The 15921-nt window shown below is 48.0% G+C and overlaps 1 protein-coding gene across 1 annotated transcript; it reads right to left on the bottom strand.

Annotated features, from left to right (window-relative positions):
* Positions 1-12819: 12819 nt before the first annotated feature.
* On the bottom strand, positions 12820-14288 carry LOC109767463 (uncharacterized). Its single transcript, XM_020326221.1, has 3 exons — positions 14211-14288; positions 13972-14118; positions 12820-13500 (listed from the first exon to the last, which is right to left on the bottom strand). The coding sequence occupies exons 1-3, from the start codon at positions 14286-14288 to the stop codon at positions 12820-12822; spliced, it is 906 nt and encodes a 301-aa protein (XP_020181810.1).
* Between the last annotated feature and the right edge of the window lie 1633 nt (positions 14289-15921).

Here is a 15921-nt window from a genome sequence, read left to right as displayed (position 1 = left end):
CTTATCGAACACTTGCTAGCCATTGTCATGATAATTAATTGTCATTACGATGACTTTGATTTAAACTGACACTCTGACAAAGTTGTTAACATGCCTTTGGATCGCCATAATTTACGAAGCTCGCTCGAAAAGAGCTTATAGCCTCCAAATTTGAGGCTATCGAGTCCCCTTTGAAGCTTGCTCTATATCCAACAGCCAACGCGGGAGATAAGTTCCAGCTTCTTCCGCCTCGCACCACGACCGGGTTTTGAAGCTGCGCAGCCTCTCAGGTAGCACCGGTGAAAAAAATCGCCCGGTCATAATGCCACACCCGCCCCCTGGAAACACGTGGCTCCTCAGGACGTGAGCGAGTGTGTGAGTGATGCAGAGTCCATTTGGCCACTTGACGAGGAGGTTCGCGTGTCAATTTTCGAGAGCTCAGTTCTTGTCCTTGCTAGTCGCTTTTTTAATTTCCCGTGTATGTGGAGGGGAGTAGACAGCGGAATGGTACACCACAAGTTAGGGCTAGTCGGTCACCCAGTCTCTGTGCACCGTTGAGTAGGTAGGAGGAGCGGCCGGCCTTCCTGTTAGGTGGTGTGGCCGGGTAGCTGCCACTCCCGCAGCCAGGAGTTAATTGCAAGACACTACCATACTACGGCACGTTGTGACGAATCAGTATCAGTAGTCATTTTTTTTGCCATGCAGTGCCAACTCTAAGTCTAAGTGTTGCAAAACGGTCTGACAGCCGTATAAGCTCGTATTGACCACGTATCTGACTGACCGGCTCCACTTGTCAGGTGCCACGGTGGCCTACCCGCGCGCACCCGCACCCGCGCGGTCACTCATCCCAGCCTGCTCGGTCGCACCAAGTAGCTTGGTCCGGTCCGGTCGAACCCGTACGCGACGAACCCTAGTTTCCTCTCCCCTCGCCCTCGTCTTCCTCTCCCCTCTCAGGCGATGGCGGCAGCGACTCCCGGCGGCGTCGACGGCGCGGGCGGGTACGGGGACCTTCCTGGCCTCGGCCCCGATGACCACTTAGGTCTGGACGACGTCGACGGCTCCAGTTCATACTACTCCAGCGCAGACGACGAGGATTTGGAGGAGGAGGGCGCGCTGTCCATGGAGGACAGGGTGAAGCTGGCAGAGATATGGGTGGCCCACCCTACCAGTAGCCATCAGTGGACCAGTAGCCATCAGTGGCCCACCCCACCCTTTTCATCGAATCCGATCCGACTAAAGTGGGAGAGACAGACACCCGCTAGCCACCTTATGCAACTAGTGCATGTCAGTCGGTGGAACCTGTCTCACGTAAGCGTACGTGTAAGGTCGGTCCGGGCCGCTTCATCCCACGATGCCGCCGAATCAAGATAAGACTAGTAACAGCAAGTAAATTGACAAAATCGACGCCCACAACAACTTGTGTTCTACTCGTGCATAGAAACTACGCATAGACCTAGCTCATGATGCCACTGTTGGGGATCGTAGCAGAAATTAAAATTTTCTACGCATCACCAAGATCAATCTATGGAGTTTACTAGCAACGAGAGGGGAGGAGTGCATCTACATCCCCTTGTAGATCGCGAGCGGAAGCGTTCAAGAGAACGGGGTTGATGGAGTCGTACTCGTCGTGATCCAAATCACCGATGATCCAAGCGCCGAACGGACGGCACCTCCGCGTTCAACGCACGTACGGAGCGGTGACGTCTCCCACGCCTTGATCCAGTAAGGAGGAAGGAGAGGTTGAGGAAGAAGGCTCCAACAGCAGCACGACGGCGTGGTGGTGGTGGAGTGACAGTTCTCCGGCAGGGCTTCGCCAAGCACACGCGGAGGAGGAGAGGTGTTGGGGAGGGGAGGGGCTGCGCCCTGGATGTGGTGCTGCAGCCCTCCCCTTGTTGGGAATCGTAGCATAATTTAAAATTTTCCTACGCTCACCAAGATGCATCCATGGAGTATACTAGCAACGAGGGGAAAGGAGTGCATCTACATACCCTTGTAGATCGCGAGCGGAAGCGTTCCAATGAACGTGGATGACGGAGTCGTACTCGCCGTGATCCAAATCACCGATGACCGAGTGCCGAACGGACGGCACCTCCGCGTTCAACACACGTATGGTGCAGCGACGTCTCCTCCTTCTTGATCCAGCAAGGGGGAAGGAGAGATTGATGGAGATCCAGCAGCACGACGGCGTGGTGGTGGATGTAGCGGGTCTCGGCAGGGCTTCGCCGAGCTTCTGCGAGACAGAGAGGTGTACCAGGGGAGGAGGGAGGCGCCCAAGGCTGTAGTGTTGCTGCCCTCCCTCCCCCCCTTTATATGGGCGCCTTGGGGGGGCACCGGCCCTGGAGATGGGATCTCAAGCGGGGGGGGGGGGGGGGGGGGGGCGGCCAAAGGGGGGGAAGGGGTTGCCTTGCCCCCCAAGGCAAGTGGGAAGCTCCCCCACCCTAGGGTTCCCAACCCTAGGCGCATGGGGGGAGGCCCATGGGGGGGGGGGCGCCCAGCCCACTAGGGGCTGGTTCCCTTCCCACTTCAGCCCACGGGGCCCTCCGGGATAGGTGGCCCCACCCGGTGGACCCCCGGGACCCTTCCGGTGGTCCCGGTACAATACCGTAACCCCCGAAACTTTCCCGGTGGCCGAAACTTGACTTCCTATATATAATTATTCACCTCCGGACCATTCCGGAACCTCTCGTGACGTCCGGGATCTCATCCGGGACTCCGAACAACTTTCGGGTTTCCGCATACACATATCTCTACAACCCTAGCGTCACCGAACCTTAAGTGTGTAGACCCTACGGGTTCGGGAGACATGCAGACATGACCGAGACGCCTCTCTGGTCAATAACCAACAGCGGGATCTGGATACCCATGTTGGATCCCACATGTTCCACGATGATCTCATCGGATAAACCACGGTGTCGAGGATTCAATCAATCCCGTATTCAATTCCCTTTGTCAATCGGTATGTTACTTGCCCGAGATTCGATCGTCGGTATCCCAATACCTTGTTCAATCTCGTTACCGGCAAGTCTCTTTACTCGTACCGCAATGCATGATCCCGTGACTAACGCCTTAGTCACATTGAGCTCATTATGATGATGCATTACCGAGTGGGCCCAGAGATACCTCTCCGTCACACGGAGTGACAAATCCCAGTCTCGATCCGTGCCAACCCAACAGACACTTTCGGAGATACCCGTAGTGCACCTTTATAGTCATCCAGTTACGTTGTGACGTTTGGCACACCCAAAGCACTCCTACGGTATCCGGGAGTTGCACGATCTCATGGTCTAAGGAAAAGATACTTGACATTGGAAAAGCTCTAGCAAACGTAACTACACGATCTTTTATGCTATGCTTAGGATTGGGTCTTGTCCATCACATCATTCTCCTAATGATGTGATCCCGTTATCAATGACATCCAATGTCCATAGTCAGGAAACCATGACTATCTGTTGATCAACGAGCTAGTCAACTAGAGGCTTACTAGGGACACGTTGTGGTCTATGTATTCACACATGTATTACGATTTCCGGACAATACAATTATAGCATGAATAATAGACAATTATCATGAACAAAGAAATATAATAATAACCTTTTATTATTGCCTCTAGGGCATATTTCCAACAGTCTCCCACTTGCACTAGAGTCAATAATCTAGTTACATTGTGATGAATGGAACACCCATTGCGTCCTGGTGTTGATCATGTTTTGCTCTAGGGAGAGGTTTAGTCAACGGATCTGCTACATTTAGGTCCGTATGTACTTTACAAATATCTATGTCTCCATTTTGAACACTTTCACGAATGGAGTTGAAGCGACGCTTGATATGCCTGGTCTTCCTGTGAAACCTGGGCTCCTTCGCAAGGGCAATAGCTCCAGTGTTGTCACAGAAGAGAGTCATCGGGCCCGACGCATTGGGAATCACCCCTAGGTCGGTAATGAACTCCTTCATCCAGACTGCTTCCTGTGCTGCCTCCGAGGCTGCCATGTACTCCGCTTCACATGTAGATCCCGCCACGACGCTTTGCTTGCAACTGCACCAGCTTACTGCTCCTCCATTCAAAATATACACGTATCCGGTCTGTGACTTCGAGTCATCCAGATCTGTGTCGAAGCTAGCGTCGACGTAACCCTTTACGACGAGCTCTTCGTCACCTCCATAAACGAGAAACATATCCTTAGTCCTCTTCAGGTACTTCAGGATATTCTTGACCGCTGTCCAATGTTCCATGCCGGGATTACTTTGGTACCTTCCTACCAAACTTATGGCAAGGTTTACATCAGGTCTGGTACATAGCATGGCATACATAATAGACCCTATGGCCGAGGCATAGGGGATGACACTCATCTTTTCTATATCTTCTGCCGTGGTCGGGCATTGAGCCGTGCTCAATTGCACACCTTGCAATACAGGCAAGAACCCCTTCTTGGACTGATCCATATTGAACTTCTTCAATATCTTGTCAAGGTATGTACTCTGTGAAAGACCAATGAGGCGTCTCGATCTATCTCTATAGATCTTGATGCCTAATATATAAGCAGCTTCTCCAAGTCCTTCATTGAAAAACACTTATTCAAATAGGCCTTTATACTTCCCAAGAATTCTATATCATTTCCCATCAATAATATGTCATCCACATATAATAAGAGAAATGCTACAGAGCTCCCACTCACTTTCTTGTAAACACAGGCTTCTCCATAAGTCTGTGTAAACCCAAACGCTTTGATCATCTCATCAAAGCGAATGTTCCAACTCCGAGATGCTTGCACCAGCCCATAGATTGAGCGCTGGAGCTTGCATACTTTGTTAGCATTCTCAGGATCGACAAAACCTTCCGGCTGCATCATATACAACTCTTCCTTAAGGAAGCCGTTAAGGAATGCCGTTTTGACGTCCATCTGCCATATCTCATAATCATAGTATGCGGCAATTGCTAACATGATTCGGACGGACTTCAGCTTCGCTACGGGTGAGAAAGTCTCATCGTAGTCAACCCCTTGAACTTGTCGATAACCCTTAGCGACAAGTCGAGCTTTGTAGATGGTCACATTACCATCTGCGTCCGTCTTCTTCTTAAAGATCCATTTGTTTTCTATGGCTCGCCGCTCATCGGGCAAGTCAGTCAAAGTCCATACTTTGTTTTCATACATGGATTCTATCTCGGATTTCATGGCTTCTAGCCATTTATCGGAATCCGGGCCCGCCATCGCTTCTTCATAGTTCGAAGGTTCACCATTGTCTAACAACATGATTTCCAGGACAGGGTTGCCGTACCACTCTGGTGCGGAACGTGTCCTTGTGGACCTACGAAGTTCAGTAACTTGATCTGAAGCTTCATGATCATCATCATTAACTTCCTCCCCAGTCGGTGTAGGCACCACAGGAACATTTTCCCGCGCTGCGCTACTTTCCGGTTCGGAAGGGGTGACTATCACCTCATCAAGTTCCACTTTCCTCCCACTCAATTCTTTCGAGAGAAACTCCTTCTCCAGAAAGGACCCGTTCTTGGCAACGAAGATCTTGCCTTCGGATCTGAGGTAGAAGGTATACCCAGTAGTTTCCTTAGGGTATCCTATGAAGACGCATTTTTCCGACTTGGGTTCGAGCTTTTCAGGTTGAAGTTTCTTGACATAAGCATCGCATCCCCAAACTTTTAGAAACGACAGCTTAGGTTTCTTCCCAAACCATAATTCATATAGTGTCGTCTCAACGGATTTCGACGGAGCCCTATTTAAAGTGAATGTGGCAGTCTCTAAAGCATAGCCCCAAAATGAGAGCGGTAAATCGGTAAGAGACATCATAGATCGCACCATATCCAATAGAGTGCGATTACGACGTTCGGACACACCATTTCTCTGAGGTGTTCCAGGCGGCGTGAGTTGTGAAACTATTCCACATTTCCTTAAGTGTGCACCAAACTCGTGACTTACATATTCTCCACCACGATCTGGTCGTAAGAATTTTATTTTCCTGTCACGTTGATTCTCAACTTCACTCTGAAATTCCTTGAACTTTTCAAAGGTTTCAGACTTGTGTTTCATTAGGTAGACATACCCATATCTACTTAAATCATCAGTGAGAGTGAGAACATAACGATATCCTCCGCGAGCCTCAACACTCATTGGACCACACACATCGGTATGTATGATTTCCAATAAGTTGGTTGCTCGCTCCATTGTTCCGGAGAACGGAGTCTTGGTCATCTTACCCATGAGGCATGGTTCGCACGTGTCAAATGATTCGTAATCAAGAGACTCCAAAGTTCCATCTGCATGGAGCTTCTTCATGCGCTTGACACCAATGTGACCAAGGCGGCAGTGCCACAAGTATGTGGGAATATCGTTATCAACTTTACATCTTTTGGTATTCACACTATGAACATGTGTAACATCACATTCGAGATTCATCAAAAATAAACCATTGACCAGCGGGGCATGACCATAAAACATATCTCTCAAATAAATAGAACAACCATTATTCTCGGATTTAAATGAGTAGCCATCTCGAATTAAACGAGATCCAGATACAATGTTCATGCTCAAAGCTAGCACTAAATAAAAATTATTGAGGTTTAAAACTAATCCCGTGGGTAGATGCAGAGGTAGCGTGCCGACGGCGATCACATCGACCTTGGAACCATTCCCGACGCGCATCGTCACCTCGTCCTTCGCCAGTCTCCATTTATTCCGTAGTTCCTGTTTTGAGTTACAAATATGAGCAACCGCACCGGTATCAAATACCCAGGAGCTACTACGAGTACTGGTAAGGTACACATCAATTACATGTATATCACATATACCTTTGGTGTTGCCGGCCTTCTTCTTGTCCGCTAAGTATTTGGGGCAGTTCCGCTTCCAGTGACCACCTCCCTTGCAATAAAAGCACTCAGTCTCGGGCTTGGGTCCATTCCTTGACTTCTTCCCAGTAATTGGTTTACCGGGCGCGGCAACTCCCTTGCCGTCCTTCTTGAAGTTCTTCTTACCCTTGCCCTTCTTGAACTTAGTGGTTTTATTCACCATCAACACTTGATGTTCTTTTCTGATCTCTACCTCAGCTGATTTCAGCATTGAATATACCTCAGGAATGGTCTTTTCCATCCCCTGCATATTGTAGTTCATCACAAAGCTCTTGAATCTTGGTGGAAGCGACTGAAGGATTCTGTCAATGACCGCGTCATCCGGGAGATTAACTCCCAGCTGAGTCAAGCGGTTGTGCAACCCAAACATTCTGAGTATGTGCTCACTAACAGAACTGTTCTCCTCCATTTTACAGCTGAAGAACTTGTCGGAGACATCATATCTCTCGACCCGGGCATAAGCTTGGAAAACCAATTTCAGCTCCTCGAACATCTCATATGCTCCATGTTTCTCAAAACGCTTTTGGAGACCCGGTTCTAAGCTGTAAAGCATGCCGCACTGAACGAGGGAGTAATCATCAGCACACTGCTGCCAAGCGTTCATAACATCTTGGTTCTCAGGGATTGGTGCTTCACCTAGCGGTGCTTCTAAGACATAATCTTTCTTGGCTACTATGAGGATGATCCTCAGGTTCCGGACCCAGTCCGTATAGTTGCTGCCATCATCTTTCAGCTTGGTTTTCTCTAGGAACGCGTTGAAATTGAGGAGAACGTTGGCCATTTGATCTACAAGACATAGTGTAAAGATTTTAGACTAAGTTCATGATAATTAAGTTCATCTAATCGAATTATTTAATGAACTCCCACTCAGATAGACATCCCTCTCGTCATCTAAGTGAAACATGATCCGAGTTTAACTAGGCCGTGTCCGATCATCACGTGAGACGGACTAGTCAAGATCGGTGAACATCTCCATGTTGATCGTATCTTCTATACGACTCATGCTCGACCTTTCGGTCCTCCGTGTTCCGAGGCCATGTCTGTACATGCTAGGCTCGTCAAGTCAACCTAAGTGTATTGCGTGTGTTCCGAGGCCATGTCTGTACATGCTAGGCTCGTCAACACCCGTTGTATTCGAACGTTAGAATCTATCACACCCGATCATCACGTGGTGCTTCGAAACAATGAACCTTCGCAACGGTGCACAGTTAGGGTGAACACTTTCTTGAAATTATCATAAGGGATCATCTTACTTACTACCGTTGTTCTAAGCAAATAAGATGCAAAAACATGATAAACATCACATGCAATCAAATAATGACATGATATGGCCAATATCATTATGCTCCTTTGATCTCCATCTTCGGGGCACCATGATCATCTTCGTCACCGGCATGACACCATGATCTCCATCATTGTGTCTTCATGAAGTCGTCACGCCAACGATTACTTCTACTTCTATGGCTAACGCGTTTAGCAACAAAGTAAAGTAAATTACATGGCGTTATTCAGTGACATGCAGGTCATACAAAATAATAAAGACAACTCCTATGGCTCCTGCCGGTTGTCATACTCATCGACATGGAAGTCGTGATTCCTATTACAAGAATATGATCAATTTCATACATCACATATATCATTCATCACATCTTCTGGCCATATCACATCACATAGCACTTGCTGCAAAAACAAGTTAGACGTCCTCTAATTGTTGTTGCAAGTTTTTACGTGGTTTGTAGGTTTCTAGCAAGAACGTTTTCTTACCAACGTATGACCACAACGTGATTTGCCAATTTCTATTTACCCTTCATAAGGACCCTTTTCATCGAATCCGTTCCGACTAAAGTAGGAGAGACAGACACCCGCTAGCCACCTTATGCAACTAGTGCATGTCAGTCGGTGGAACCTGTCTCACGTAAGCGTACGTGTAAGGTCGGTCCGGGCCGCTTCATCCTACAATGCCGCCGAAACAAGAAACGACTAGTAGCGGCAAGAAGAATTGGCAAACTCAACGCCCACAACTGCTTTGTGTTCTACTCGTGCATAGTAACTACGCATAGGCCTGGCTCTGATACCACTGTTGGGAATCGTAGCATAATTTAAAATTTTCCTACGCTCACCAAGATGCATCCATGGAGTATACTAGCAACGAGGGGAAAGGAGTGCATCTACATACCCTTGTAGATCGCGAGCGGAAGCGTTCCAATGAACGTGGATGACGGAGTCGTACTCGCCGTGATCCAAATCACCGATGACCGAGTGCCGAACGGACGGCACCTCCGCGTTCAACACACGTACGGTGCAGCGATGTCTCCTCCTTCTTGATCCAGCAAGGGGGAAGGAGAGGTTGATGGAGATCCAGGAGCACGACGGCGTGGTGGTGGATGTAGCGGGTCTCGGCAGGGCTTCGCCGAGCTTCTGCGAGACGGAGAGGTGTAGCAGGGGAGGAGGGAGGCGCCCAAGGCTGTAGTGTTGCTGCCCTCCCTCCCCCCCTTTATATGGGCCCCTTGGGGGGGGGGGCGCCGGCCCTGGAGATGGGATCCCAAGGGGGGGCGGCGGCCAAAGGGGGGGAAGGGGTTGCCTTGCCCCCCAAGGCAAGTGGGAAGCTCCCCCACCCTAGGGTTCCCAACCCTAGGCGCATGGGGGGAGGCCCATGGGGGGGGGGCGCCCAGCCCACTAGGGGCTGGTTCCCTTCCCACTTCAGCCCACGGGGCCCTCCGGGATAGGTGGCCCCACCTGGTGGACCCCCGGGACCCTTCCGGTGGTCCCGGTACAATACCGGTAACCCCCGAAACTTTCCCGGTGGCCGAAACATGACTTCCTATATATAATTCTTCACCTCCGGACCATTCCGGAACCTCTCGTGATGTCCGGGATATCATCCGGGACTCCGAACAACTTTCGGGTTTCCGCATACACATATCTCTACAACCCTAGCGTCACCGAACCTTAAGTGTGTAGACCCTACGGGTTCGGGAGACAGGCAGACATGACCGAGACGCCTCTCCGGTCAATAACCAACAGCGGGATCTGGATACCCATGTTGGCTCCCACATGTTCCACGATGATCTCATCGGATGAACCACGGTGTCGAGGATTCAATCAATCCCGTATTCAATTCCCTTTGTCAATCGGTATGTTACTTGCCCGAGATTCGATCGTCGGTATCCCAATACCTTGTTCAATCTCGTTACCGGCAAGTCTCTTTACTCGTACCGCAATGCATGATCCCGTGACTAACGCCTTAGTCACATTGAGCTCATTATGATGATGCATTACCGAGTGGGCCCAGAGATACCTCTCCGTCACACGGAGTGACAAATCCCAGTCTCGATCCGTGCCAACCCAACAGACACTTTCGGAGATACCCGTAGTGCACCTTTATAGTCACCCAGTTACGTTGTGACGTTTGGCACACCCAAAGCACTCCTACGGTATCCGGGAGTTGCACGATCTCATGGTCTAAGGAAAAGATACTTGACATTGGAAAAGCTCTAGCAAACGAAACTACACGATCTTTTATGCTATGCTTAGGATTGGGTCTTGTCCATCACATCATTCTCCTAATGATGTGGTCCCGTTATCAATGACATCCAATGTCCATAGTCAGGAAACCATGACTATCTGTTGATCAACGAGCTAGTCAACTAGAGGCTTACTAGGGACAGGTTGTGGTCTATGTATTCACACATGTATTACGATTTCCGGACAATACAATTATATCATGAATAATAGACAATCACCATGAACAAAGAAATATAATAATAACCATTTATTATTGCCTCTAGGGCATATTTCCAACACCCCTCACCCTTCTATTTATAGGGAGAAGGGGGAAGGGGGCCGGCCCCTCTAGATGAGATCTAGAGGGGGGGCGGCGGCCAAGGGGGGAGGGAGCTTGCCCCGCAAGCAAGGGGGGGGGGGCGCCCCCCCTTTAGGGTTCCCCCCAAACCCTAGGCGCATGGGCCCTAGGGGGGTTGGCGCCCAGCCCACTAAGGGCTAGTTCCCTTCCACCTACAGCCCATAAGGCCCTCCGGGGCAGGTGGACCCTCCCGGTGGACCCCCGGAACCCCTCCAGTGGTCCCGGTACAATACCGGTATACCCCCGAATATTTCCGGTGACCGTATGGTGACTTCCCATATATAAATCTTTACCTCCGGACCATTCCGGAACTCCTCGTGACGTCCGGGATCTCATCCGAGACTCCGAACAACATTCGGTAATCACATACCAACCTTCCTTATAACCCTAGCGTCATCGAACCTTAAGTGTGTAGACCCTACGGGTTCGGGAATCATGCAGACATGACCGAGACACCTCTCTAGCCAATAACCAACAGCGGGATCTGGATACCCATGTTGGCTCCCACATGTTCCACGATGATCTCATCGGATGAACCACGATGTCGAGGATTCAAGCAATCCCGTATACAATTCCCTTTGTCAATCGGTACTTTACTTGCCCGAGATTCGATCGTCGGTATCCCAATACCTCATTCAATCTCGTTACCGGCAAGTCACTTTACTCGTTCCGTAATGCATGATCCCGTGACTAACTACTTAGTCACATTGAGCTCATTATGATGATGCAATACCGAGTGGGCCCAGAGATACCTCTCCGTCATACGGAGTGACAAATCCCAGTCTCGATCCGAGCCAACCCAACAGACACTTTTGGAGATACCTGTAGTGCACCTTTATAGCCACCCAGTTACGTTGTGACGTTTGGTACACCCAAAGCATTCCTACGGCATCCGGGAGTTGCACGATCTCATGGTCTAAGGAAATGATACTTGACATTAGAAAAGCTTTAGCAAACGAACTACACGATCTAGTGCTATGCTTAGGATTGGGTCTTGTCCATCACATCATTCTCCTAATGATGTGATCCCGTTATCAATGACATCCAATGTCCATGGTCAGGAAACCGTAACCATCTATTGATCAACGAGCTAGTCAACTAGAGGCTCACTAGGGACATGTTATGGTCTATGTATTCACACATGTATTACGATTTTCGGATAACACAATTAAAGCATGAACAATAGACAATTATTATGAACAAGGAAATATAATAATAACCATTTTATTATTGCCTCTAGGGCATTATTTCCAACACATGCTGTACCAACAGAAATCAGTGTTTGAGAGGGGAGAAGATCTAATGAACAAAAAAGTATAACTAAAATGAAACTTACCATGGCATCCACGTAGGCGTAGTACCGCCTGCCTGGGTTCTGGCGGCTCCATGAGATCCATCTCGGCGCCTTCCTACGCGGCCTGCACCAGCAGAGCTTCTCCGGCTCATACGCCATCGGGCTCTCACGGCAGGGCACCGGCGACCTCGATTCGTCCCCTCTCCTTCCAGAGGCTCGACGGAAGCTGGGAGCCTGAGAACGACCCGAAGACCACGACATCGACATTGACTTGGGCGCAGCCGCCGCCTACGAGATCGCCTCCGCCACGGGCCCGCTCAGGAATCGCCTCCGCCATCGCGTAACCCTAGTTTTTCCCCCAAATGCACAAACTGTTTCACTCAACTGTTTCCTGGTTGCCCCGCGCATTGCTTTAATAACCAGGGCCACCACTTAGTGCAATCCCTGTTGACAGTGGCCACGTCAGCATTTGTGTTGCTCTAATGTGCGCTTTTTTGGAGCATTTGGCCATCTAACTTGAGCCATCTAACTTGAGCACTTGGCCAGAGGTTCAAGAGGAGATATAATTTGAGCATTAGCTAAATAACATAGCATACATACTGGAGTTCAACATAACCATAGATTCTTACAGCCATAATTACTAGATTCTTACAACATTAGCTAAAGACCATAGCATAGTGGAGTTCAACATTGTTCACAACTACTACATCCATACATTACACTTAACTAAACCACCCTTCACAAAAGATTAGCAAAGCCTTCTATCAAAGCAACTTATATCATGATAGGTATGCTCTGCTTCATCTACCCAGATCATCTTCATGTACCTCATTCCTTCAAGATGTCATGGATCAACTTCAACTTCTCTTTGCTCTTCTCCAGTGACTTCAACTGAACAGCAAGCTGGAGCTTTACCTCATCCCTGCGTTTTATCAGATTCTCATGTCCCCTCTTGAGATCAGACATGTGAAGGTTCAACTGCACATTCTCTTCTGTGACTTTTTCCAAAGACTTGGTGAGCTCATCAACCTGGATCTTTAAATTGTTGTTGCCTTCAGCTAGCTTTTCCTTCTCTTTCAAATGATTCCCCTTCATGTTCCTAATGACAGTGCCTCGAGCTTCTACCAGGTTCATCAACACTTTGTACTTCTCTTTCATCTTGAAGTTCTCTGCCTCTTTCTTCTCCATCTCATTCTTCATGGCAGCCACAACTGATGCACTGGCTCTCTCATCTCTCTTCTCCTTAGCTTGCAGAGAGCTGAAATCCAACACCCTGACCTCCTGGGCACTGAGAAGTTGATGGACATCTTCAACTAGTTTGTCATAGTTGGCATCCAGATTCCTTTTCTCTTCTTTAAGGTGGTGGATAGTAAGTGAACTTTCCAGGTTATCCTTCCCCCTAGCAGTCCTGCTGTCTTCAAACATTTCCCAAAGCTTCAACAATGCATTTTGCATTGTGGGAGGCCACTCTGGGTCAACCCAAGCAAGGAAACCACAATTGACAGCTTCCTGCAATATAGCAAACACTTATATTGTTACTCTCTGAAGAATTACCATTATGAAAGGGCACTTTAAAAAAATGAACTAACAACTGCAGAACTACAACCTATACATGTGGCCAACTAAACAATGCTACTTCAACTGCAACCTATACTGCCTCAATTAAAATTTAGCAACTACACTGCCTCAATCAACTAACAATTTGCTTCATCATCAGTACTAGTGAACATAGCCAACTAAGCTGCTGCCCATATACATATTACAGTGAACATAAGCATCAAAACCATAATCATCAGAACTACTAATAAATAACTAAACCATCAATATATTACAGTGAACATAGCCAACTAAGCTATTGCAGTGAGCATCAGTACTAGAAGCATCAAAACTACTAAGTGGTAAACTATGTGCTTCATCATCAGTACTAGTAACTATATTACAACTATATTACAGTGAACATAAAGAGAGCATGAATCTTACAGGCTGAGCACAAACTAGAAACCTCCTGCCCGTCTCAAATGATTCAAAAGCTACACGGCGCTCAGTTGGCAGCCGATGCTCCACGTAGAGCCCCTCTGGTGCATTCTCCAAGCCATTGTAGTCTTGGTCTTCAATGCTAGCAGGAATCTACAGAGAGCAAATCCTCAAATCAGAAAACCAGATCATCAAATCCGCAAATCCCCAAATCACCTAACCCTAACCCTAGCTCTACCACTGACCTGATAATGCATCCCGTCGTCGTCGGAGGAGATCTGCAGGCCGGACAAGTCGTCGCTGCTCTCATCCTCGAAGACCATGGCGCGGCGGCGGTGGCGGACGCGGCGGTCTGCGCGGCGAGCGGCGGCGGCGGCTAGAGAGACGAGGGCGATGAGGCGAGGAGAGGGACAGAGTGCGGCTGGCTCCGGTTGGGTTCGACCGGACCCGGCTACATGGAGCGACCGAGATGGGTGCGAGAGTTACCGAGCGGGTGCGCGCGGGTAGGCCACCGTGGCACCTGACAAGTGGGCCCGGTCGGTCAGATACGTGGTCAATACGAGCTTATACGGCTGTCAGACCGTTTTGCAACACTTAGGCTTAGAGTTGGCACTGCATGGCAAAAAAAAGACTAGTGATACTGATTCGTTACAACGTGCCGAAGTGTGGTAGTGCCTTGCAATTAACTCCGCAGCCAGCGATGGTCTTCACCAAGGTTCTTCATGTTCGTGTCATGCCGTCTCTCGTCTCGTCACAAGGACAATGCGTTTTATCCGCAATAGAATATTTGTTTTTGCTATGAACTACTCTCTTCGCTTTTAAATACGGAGTATTTGTCTTTCTAGAGATTTAAACAAGTGACTACACATGGAGCAAAATAAGTGAATCTATACTCTAAAATATGTTTATATACGTCTGTATGTGGTAGTCCATTAAAGTCTCTAAAAAGATAAATATTTAGGAACGGAGGAAGTAGTAAATGTGCATAGTCCCTAAAAAAACCTAGTAAATGTGTATGTGCAATACATGTTGATATTTGGGAGGAGATTAATTACACGTTCATATTAGGTATGATGCCAATCACATGTTAATTATGTGATTAGTAGTATGATATTACGTACTACGTGACACTTCTGGAACTTTTATAGCAACTTCGTGTGAAACTATTCCGTACGTGGCCCGGGCGTCTCTAGCAGAAGCTATACCAGTGAAAAATGGACTACAGCGCCTAGCTGAATCCTTAGGACGATACACCAAACTACAAACTGAAGCGGATGCATTGGAGGTGATTAATGCATGCTTGGGCCAAGATAGAACATGGAGTGAAGCCACTGCTACGTATGCGGATTGCTTTGTTCTTGCTGGGTTAATTGGGAACGTCGAATTCTTGCACCGTCAAAGGGAAGCTAATGAAGTTGCTCACAATTTAGCTAAATTTGCATATGATAATGATGCTTCTTGTAGTTGGGTCGATGAACCCCCAGATTTTTGTGTAAACACTCTAGTGAATGAGTAACTGTTTTACCAAATCAATAAAGCTAGCCATGGTGGCATTCCTTAAAAAAAAGTAATATGATTTTAATTGCACGCTAAACATGTTAAGCACTCGTCACTGGATCAATCTAGGTCGTTGGATTAGCATGCTTTAATGGTCCATATTGTTTGGATCTGCCTTTTGAATCTTTTTATATTGGTATAGTGAATATAGATACCTTAAGACTATTATTTTTCATCCTGTTAACGAATGTAATTCTCGAAACAGATTTTCGTTCCGCTTTATATAGTAAAGTAGCACAGCTGAACCACACAGTGTTAAGGAAATCCTATGTTGGCTAGTATTTGTCGGACTATTACTTTGTTTACAATATTATTTTGTTCAGACTTTCGCCCCATTTTGTATATAAAGCAACACAGTCGAACGACATAAAGTGTTGTAGAAGTCCTCACACAAGCTGA

The sequence above is a fragment of the Aegilops tauschii genome, chromosome 1, assembly GCF_002575655.3.
Source record: "Aegilops tauschii subsp. strangulata cultivar AL8/78 chromosome 1, Aet v6.0, whole genome shotgun sequence".
NCBI classification, from domain to species: Eukaryota; Viridiplantae; Streptophyta; class Magnoliopsida; order Poales; family Poaceae; genus Aegilops; species Aegilops tauschii.
The sequence above is the reverse complement of the archived record's forward strand: the minus strand, read 5'-3'. Positions and strand labels throughout refer to the sequence as shown.